Genomic DNA, 9142 nt, shown 5'->3' with positions numbered 1-9142 from the left:
CCATTGATCACAGAGTATGATTTTCTCTTCTCTACTCCAGAAGGTTCCATGGATCATCATTTTAAAGACAATATGCATTCCTTAAGGGGAGAAGAAAAAAAAAAAAAGTAGTTAGGTTTCCTTGGGTAGCCTCCACTCAGCTTCCAAGATCTTGCAGCCTTTGCCGGCCCTCCAGTCTGGAGAGAGAGGCTTAACCCTTCTGCCTTCCCCCAAATTTCCAAAACGGACGCACGCACACACACACACACACACACACACACACACACACACACACACACACACACACACACACACACACACACACACACACACACACACACACACACACACACACACACACACACACAAAGCCAGTCCCTCTGCCACCGACCCTCTCTTCCAGCCTCCGGCCCCGGCCCCGCCTCCTCCAAGCCGCCACGAGCGGAGCCCGCAGGAAGCCGGCGGGGCGGGGCGGGGCGGACGGTGACGTCACGACGCCGCTGCGTCACGGGACGACGACGGCGGCGGCGGCGGCGGCGGCTGCGGCTGCGGCCTCGGCGGCATTTTAGTCAGCGGCGGCGGCGGCAGCAGGAGCAGCAGCAGCAGCAGCAGCCAGCGGCGAGCGCGGCGCTGCGGCTCCTCCCGGCATCCCAGGCTCGGCGGCCCTTGGCGCCGCATCTGACTCGAGGGGGAGGCAGGGGAGAGCCGCGGCGGCCGCCTGAGCACTTGGTGAATCTCGCTGCGACTCTCCGGGGCCCGCGGGGAGAAGGAGAAGACCCCGAAGGAGGAGGAGCAGGAGCCGCCGCTTCCCCCCGGCTCAGGGAGGCCCGGACACGCCGGGGGAGCTCCGTGCTGCAAAAGAGGGGAGCGCCGGGCCCGGGAGCGGCTTTTCCGCCACGCACTGCACCGCACCGCCGTGAGCATGGCCTCGGGGCTGGGCTCCGGCCGGCGCTAGGCCGGAGCTCGGCTGGCTTGAGCCCCTTAGGCTGAGGAGAGAAGAGAAGAGAGAGAGAGAGAGACCCGCCACGCCTCAGCGAGCGCCCCAGAGGGGCAGCGCCGCCCCTGAGCCCGCCCAGGCCCGCCCCCGGCCCGGCCCGGCCCGGCCCGGCCCGGCCCGTCTCTGCCCGGCTCGGCTCCACTAGGCTCGGCTGCACTCGACTGACGGCGCCGCTGGCCACGGGGCCCGCGTCGTGCCGGAGGCGGAAAAACCCATCGACCCGGCGCTAAGGGGTTCGAATCTTTGCTTTGCACCGAGGAGAAGAGCCGCGGCACCCGGCGACAGCAGCAGCAGCAGCAGCAGCAGCAGCAGCAGGAAACCGAGCCGGACGACGCGCAATGATGTGTCAGCCGGCGGCCGGCGCTTGACCCTCCTGCCCGCGCGCACACACACTCACACACACACACAGACACATACACCTAGGCCTCGGATCCTCCCGCGTCTTCTTTTCTCCTCTCCTGTCCTCTCCTGTCCCGCACCATGTCCAAGATGCCGGCCAAGAAGAAAAGCTGCTTCCAGATCACCAGCGTCACCACGGCCCAGGTGGCCACGAGCATCACGGAGGACACCGAGAGCCTGGACGACCCGGACGAGTCCCGCACCGAGGACGTGTCGTCCGAGATCTTCGACGTGTCCCGGGCCACGGATTTCGGCCCCGAGGAGGAGGAGGAGGAGAAGGTGGAGGTGGTGGAGGAGGAGGTGGAAGGGTGCGAGCGCAGCTCCTCAGAAGAGACGCTCAACAACGTCGGGGACGCCGAGACGCCCGGGACCGTGTCCCCGAATCTGCTGCTGGACGGGCAGCTGGCCGCGGCGATGGCCACAACGGCGACGGCGACGGTGACGGCTCCCGCCAACGAAGGCGCCGCTTCTGGCCGCCCCGCCGCGTCCACCTCGCAGCCCGCGGCCTCTTGCAGCTCTCGCTTCCGCGTCATCAAGCTGGACCACGGCAGCGGCGAGCCCTACCGTCGGGGCCGATGGACGTGCATGGAGTACTACGAGCGGGACTCGGACCCGCTGGCCCGCTCCGGCGATTGCATCCGGCACGGCGGCACCTTCGAGCCCGCCGCCGACCGGGACAGCGGCCTGGGCGCCACGGCGGGCTCGGTGGTGGCATCGGCCACGGCGGCCTCCTCCTCGCTGCCCGGGCCGCACGGCTCCGACTCGGGGCCTGACAGCTCCCTGCCACCCCCTGCGGAGAAAACGAGCCAGCCAGGGCCGGCCCCGTCGCCCGGAGGCGGAGCTGTGGCCCCCGGCTCGATGCCCATGCCGCCTCTCTTCCCCGGAGCCCCGCCGGGGAGCGGGCCCCCAGTGGGCCCCAACGGGGCAGGGCTGCCTCTGGCTTGTGTCGCCCCAACGCAGCCCGGCCCCATGCCCTTCGCCTACTCCCAGATGCCGCCGCCGCCGGGCCAGGCCTTGCCCGTCCAGGCCACGGGCCCCAGCGAGTTCTTGCAGCCCTCCAGCCCTGCACAGCCCGCCGGCTCCGGCGTTGCACCAGCAGCAGCGGCGGCGGCGAGCCTTCCTCTGAGCAATGCCTCCGTGGGTTGCACGGCTGTCCAACCCGGCGACCCCGCAGCCCCGGCTGGAGTGGCCCCTGCGGCGGTGGCAGGCGCGGGCCCGCTGGGCTTGATGCCCTCTGGGGCCGGCCCGCCCCCTTCCGTGCCTCCTCCGCCTTCCGTGGGGTCCAGTGGGATGCCTTCCGTCGGGCCGACTGGCCCTCACGCCGTGGTGCCCGGAGTTGCCAACGTGCCTGGTGTCTCCACCTCTGCTTCTTCTGTTACTACGATGCCAAATGTCCCCGCGGCCCAGCCACCCGTCAGCAGGAGCAGCGGCAGCGCCCTCCAGCATGCGGGGCTGTCCTTGGCACAAGGTGCAACCAGCGCGCCCACGAGCCTCCCGCAGCCTGACCTAAGCCAGTTTCACACTCAGACCACCCCGCCTTTGGCCGGGCCCGTCGACGATACGAGAAGAAAATCCGAACCCCTACCTCAACCACCGCTCGCTCTCATTGCTGACAATAAGCCTGCTGTGAAGCCTGTTGCCGACGCCCTCGCCAACCCCCTGCAGTTAACCCCCATCAACAGTCTCACCACTTCTGTGTTCAGCATAGCCATCCCCGTCGATGGTGATGAAGACAGGTATGCACAGCCTCTTTCCAGTTTCACCTATCCATGCTGCGCCTTACCTTGATGATGACCTTGACCTGACCGGCAGGCTGCTTCCTTGGGTTTCTTCCTCTTTCCCCTCACACCCACCCACCATCCCAGGTGGAGCATCTTAAGCGCTTGAAACGACCCCCAAATTAGTTGTTGTGCAGTGAAGTTGATTAAGATCAGTTCTTGAACAGATCGAGTTTCTGAGGGCTGATGCAAAGGAGTTTCAGGAAAGAATTTGGTCTTGTCGTGGTTTTTGGCAAGCTCTAGTTAGAGGATGGGAACAGGTAGATTGTAGTTGCTTCCCCTCCTTTGGGTGGGCGCAAAGGGAGTCTAGCACATAGCTTAGGCCCTAGAGAATGGTCCTTTGATATGGCCCTTGTAGAGAGTTTGGTCAGTGTGATTAAGTGTCCCATAATGGAAAACCTGAAGGCCTCCAGTAGGGAAAAGCATGATGCAGCCTTCTCCAGTATCTGGAAGGACTGGGGAGACAATAGTGAAAAGTCTGGCATGGCTTTGAAGATCCTATCTTCTTCCATCCTTTTCAAGACCAGCTAGGCAGTCAGACTTCCCAGTGACTAAATGACTTTTAAGATGGAACTTTTCTAAGCGAAAAGTTTCTGGAAAGATGGTCTTATCTTCCATCAGTCTTTTTTACTACAGAAAAAGGGGGCAAAAGATAGACTTTGAAAGAGGTAAAAGCTGTAACTCTTGAAATTAGAGTCGTTTTACAGTGGAAATTAAATGTTCACAATTGTCTCCCTGTATTTAAGGGATTCTTTAATGGATCAAGGGAGAATTGGTGGATTGCCATACCAGTCCTAACAACCGTTGAAATTTATGATCTAATGTAGAAGTTTCAAGTGCCATTGGAGGAAATGTCAATTGAGCATTTGACGGTACAGATGCTATAAAACTGTCAGTTATAAAGCTTTAAAATTACATTTTAGAATCTCAGGAAGTTTTAGGTATTAACAGCCATTTTCTGAGGTTTTGGTTTTTTATAGATTAATTCTAGATGTGTTAAAGGCACAAAAACACGAGTTTCTAGAATTGGTATATAGGATGCAGTGAGATTTGTTAGTTTTTCTTGCTGTTTCTTCTAGTTCCTTCATATTCTTTGCTTAACATTTCTAATTGGCTTTGTGTTTTTGTTATATGCTTGCTTCTATTGGTTTGAAAATTGCTCACTAAAATTCATCTGTTCTGCTTTTTGTAATCCAAAGTTCGTCTTTTTTTGTAGGTGACTTGGCTTGTGGGGAGTCTTTCTCTCCCACATGAGAACTCTTAGAGAATACCACGTGTTCATAAATGAGCTCAGCTAGCTAGTCATTGGGAAATTTTACCTTTGAGACGACCAAGAAAGGATTCCGCAAGCCACTCAGAAAACCCCCTCTTTCCTTTTGCTCTCTCCATTTTTTCTACACAAAGGTACACCCGAAATTAGATTGAGTTCCTTTGTTCAGTCATCTTGGTAATGAACAATAGGCTATTCTGTTTCCTTTTCTAGCTTCAAGAAGCAGAGTTTTCTGATGGGTTGGTAAATTACCATTTGCTCACATATCTGCTCCAGTTGTACACTTGAATTGATATTTCTTCAAGAAATAATGACTAACTTCCCCTCCAGTCTTAATCCCCCTACACGCACACACGCACCTATGAATGAAGAATATATTTTATTTTCAGACCTTTAGTAAGATTATGATACAGAATGAAGCAGAGATCTGTTGACAAATGGAAACTCAAGTGTATTCTTTAGGATGTGAACTCAAAGTGCATTAATGTCTCCTCTTCCTAAAAGTTGGTAATTTCAGCAACTTTGAACTACAGCTTGCTCTTTCTTAGTTTTTTTTTTTTTTTTTTTTATCAGTTTCTGCAGTTATTTTAGGCCAGGGGTGTTGATGTGTGTGCAGTGCTGTTTTAAATGTGGCTCTTTACTCCCCACCCAGACTCTTGAAAATATGCATTGCTTATCGGCTGTGCATCTCTAATTTTTTGTTGGAGTTTATCATTGATCTTAAATTTAATGTATTAGTTTCCAAGATGTAATCTTAACACATTTGACTATTTTGTCATTGGACCAACAACATACCTGGTGAAGGATCTTTTAAGTAATCGAGCAGAATGTGGTTTTTGTTTTGAATTTTTTTTCTTTTTTTCTTTTTTTTTTTGACGGAAAGCCTTTGTAAAGGAGAGCGCATTTTAAAGTTTTACACTTGAAATTGACTAACAATTTTCCGGGCTCGTGTTTAATTATTGAAATGAATACTTTGGAGGAAACAGTGCTAACAAAATCATAATTACAGTGCTTTGGGGTTAGCATTTTTAAAATTTGCAGTCTTACCTACAGTGACTCAAATGTAAAATAAAACAATGGAGTGAAAGTTTTTAAGCAATTATGACTTAATCTTTGACCAGATGACAAATTTCAGATCCTATCGCAATTATTTATAAACAAACTTTAGGTTTTTTTTAAAGCTGTTAAGACCTTAGTAACATAGTCAGAAAGGAAAGAAAATGAAAGATTAACTAAATTGCTTTAAGTTGATGTGTGAAAATTTCTACCATGTGACTTTCGTTTTCATTACCTAATATTAGACTTTATATTTGCTCATTGTAAGACCATTTATTCTAAATAATCAAACCATATGTGCTACATTCCTAAATTAAGCCTTTGGAAAGACTGATGGCTGAAGAGCACCATAAAAAAATGTATTGAGGGGCCAGAGCAATAGCATGGCGGGTGTGGCCTTTGCCTTTCGCACAGCCAATCTAGGTTTGATCACTGCATCCCATATGGTCCCTGGGATCCACAAAGAGTAAGTAATACCTGAGTGCAAGACCAGGAGTAACTCCTGTTCGTAGCAAGATGTGGCCCATAAGCAAAACAGACAGAAAAATAAAGAAAAATTGAACTTTTCAGTTAACATTTCATTCTTGAGCTTGTATTTTTGACTACTGTCAAGCTCATATTCTAGTTACTCTCATTAGGAAGACAATTGAGAGTTGTCTTGACATTGATTTTGATAAAACAGTAGATAATGGATAGTTGGCAATACTGTTCATAGAAAAGAAAATTGTGTAGCCACTTTCACAGTGACTATTAGGAAATTTCTTTGAACTATCTACACATTGAACAGACTCCATTTTGGTAAAAGGGGGGTGGGTGGGTAATTATTGTCCTTTTTGGAAAAGGAACCCAGTACAGTTTCCTTTTCCATAGATAGCTAACCAGTATGAAGTCTGACAGCCACATTTTAGGAACACTTATTTATGAATGGCTGCAATTGTGAACTGTCTACTGTACCCTTAAGACTGTTGAAAATCTGACTGTAAAGATCCCTTAATAGTACATATCTCTCTTTGTGTAGTTTGCTAATGACCATTGATACAGCAATAGAAAATGTGAATGGTTAAGTGGTGTGTTCTGGTATGTGCTATAAATGTAAATTTTGTGTAGTTATATGTATCACATATAAATAATTCTTAATGGAGTTTTTCTCTTACTTGAAGTATGTAGTATACTTTAACTTGAAGTTTAAATTTTGTTCCTTATATAGTTTTATAGCAAAAGGCAGTAATGTGACTGTTATATAAAAAAAAAATACCTGTAGTCTGTAAAATAGAAGACTGCTTACTTGAATATCCACTTCATGGGAGCATTTGTCTATTGAATTACATAAGTAGTTTTGTCTTTCCAGCATTGCTGTTGATATTACAAGTCCAATGCAACTTGAAGGATCTTTAAGTACTGATACTGGAGATTTTGTAATCAGCATGTAAAATCCTCTGAATGAGTGACATCATTTAATATAAAAAACTGATACTGGGATTCATCAGATGCCACGGTGACTACTAAAATATAGTTTAGTCACAAACATGCCTCTATACAAAGGAAATTAATCATAGATTTCCAGAAAGGCAGATAATCCAAATTCCCCTAAGTCAAGAGTTGTATCAATGGAAATATGGCCTACACATACTAAAATATATCAGAAATTTTTGTGTCAACTTGTGAAGTCAATTAGGACTGAACATTCGTTAACTTTTTAGAAAACAGTGGTGTATATGTATCTGGATAAGATACACCTCAAGTAACTATTTTAGTGATGATTGTTTTTCCCTTATTAGGGAAGAAACAGACAATTTTGTAAGTCACTTATTGCAGGTGAATGTTGAAGTATATGTTTTCTACCTGAAAATAAGTTAATATATCTGATTTTTTAGAGTTCTGGTAGCAGTACTCTGGCTTAGAACTAGTAATAAGAACATGAATACTGGATTTATGAATCTGTTACTTGTGAATTTCTAATGTAGCTGAGTTTTCTTCTGCACCAAAAGATTGGAAGCAGACATGCTCTCTGCATCCTCTATTTACAGAGGGCAGCCCCACCAGTCAGGTGTGGTTGGTTGATAGAGTTGCATGTAAAAGGATCTTGACTTTACTGAAACATCAGAAGCAGAAGAGTGATGAGTGGACTTCAGAGTGGAAGCAGACAAGGCAGAAGAGATAAAATGAAATGACATGTGGTCTCAGAAGGAATAGGGACATGATAGCAGATAGTCATAGTATAATTGTATAATTCCTTCTTTTAACAACTGGTTTAAACCAATATATATATTTTGAACAAATAGTTTCTGAATTGAGTTATACTTTAGTGTGTAACTGTGAGGAATATAAAGCTTTACTAGAAAAATAGATTTGATTAAATAATACCTGAATGGTGTTCCTTAAGTAAGTAGGTAATAGAACAGATTTTTAATAAATCTTGATAGCTGGCTGACAGGATTTAGGAGACATATGTAGACAAATTTCTGAGTTACAGTAAGTTTTAAATTCATGGATTTTGGGGCTGTAGCAATGGTACAGTGGTGGGGCATTGGTTTGCCTTGCACGGGACAGACCTGGGTTCAATTCCTAGCATCTCATATGGCTCCCCAAGCCTGCCAGGAGTGATCTCTGAATGCACAGCCAGGAGTAACCCCTGAGCACCACTGAGTGTTGCCCAAATCACACACCCCCCAAAAAAAAATGGATTTTTTTTTTTTTTGGTAAATACTTTTTGAATGTATGCTAGGAATTATTGCAGCTACAAGGAATACATCTATCCAAGTCATTACTGTAATTCAGGTCTTTCCCACAATTATCTTGAGCATAATACCTAGTTACTTTGACATTTTTTATGGTAGAAGTTAGGATTCCTCCATAAATATTTAAAAACAAGGCCAGTTGTATCATTCCTATGTATGAAAACATGACTTCATAATAAATTTTAATGTATAGTATTTTTGCTGGTAACAGTAAAGTAATACTGGCCATCTGCTTTATTTCTAAAAAGTACATTCATATTTATCTTAAATGAATTGGGGACCAGAGAGAAAACTGGCTAAGCACATGCTTTGTACGTAAGAGGCTGTGGTTCATGTCCAGCACCACCCACTACCTCCCTTGTGCATTGAGCATAGAGTAGCAACCAAGAACCACCCTATATGATTAAAAAAGAATTCATGTATGCCACTCTAGATGACTTACTGTCATATTCAAAGCCCCAGGTCAGACTTAAGTATTTAGTTTTATTCTTTGTACACTAATTCTTTAAAAAAAAAAATAAACTGTCATCCTGTAAATTGTGCATTTATATTTGTGTGAAAATCCTGCACATCATTGGTTTAATAATTTTTTTAGTGCTCACTGAAGACAAGCTATTAATAAATGCTTTGTTAATGTATACCTATTCGTTACGATAAATTAAATCTCTGTTAAATTACATAAAGCTTCCTTTCTCATAAGCTTTAACCAAAATTTGACCAAAGGCTAGTGATGCAGGTGAGGGAAAGATGGCTCCAAGACCTGGAGTTCACATTCTGGTTATACTTCATAACACATAGCCTCTGAAACTGGGGTATTTGGCCCAGCCAAATTAATATATGTATTTTGGTATATAGAAGAGAAACTTAGTGGTTCTTTTCATTATTTCTAATAGTTTGCAGGTATATTTTAGATGGTTTTTCATTT

General features: G+C 46.9%; 1 protein-coding gene across 1 annotated transcript in view; it reads left to right on the top strand.

Moving 5' to 3' along the window:
- Positions 1 to 1455: 1455 nt before the first annotated feature.
- Positions 1456 to 9142, top strand: part of TSC22D2 (TSC22 domain family member 2) — a 46362-nt gene continuing 38675 nt past the window's right edge. Inside the window, exon 1 of the mRNA XM_049785380.1 lies at positions 1456 to 3111. Coding sequence (XP_049641337.1) covers positions 1457 to 3111 — 1655 coding nt within the window. The 5' untranslated portion in view covers position 1456. The remainder of the gene's footprint in view (positions 3112 to 9142) is intronic.

This window comes from Suncus etruscus, chromosome 13, assembly GCF_024139225.1.
Source record: "Suncus etruscus isolate mSunEtr1 chromosome 13, mSunEtr1.pri.cur, whole genome shotgun sequence".
In the NCBI taxonomy this organism is placed as follows: domain Eukaryota; kingdom Metazoa; phylum Chordata; class Mammalia; order Eulipotyphla; family Soricidae; genus Suncus; species Suncus etruscus.
The sequence above is the reverse complement of the archived record's forward strand: the minus strand, read 5'-3'. Positions and strand labels throughout refer to the sequence as shown.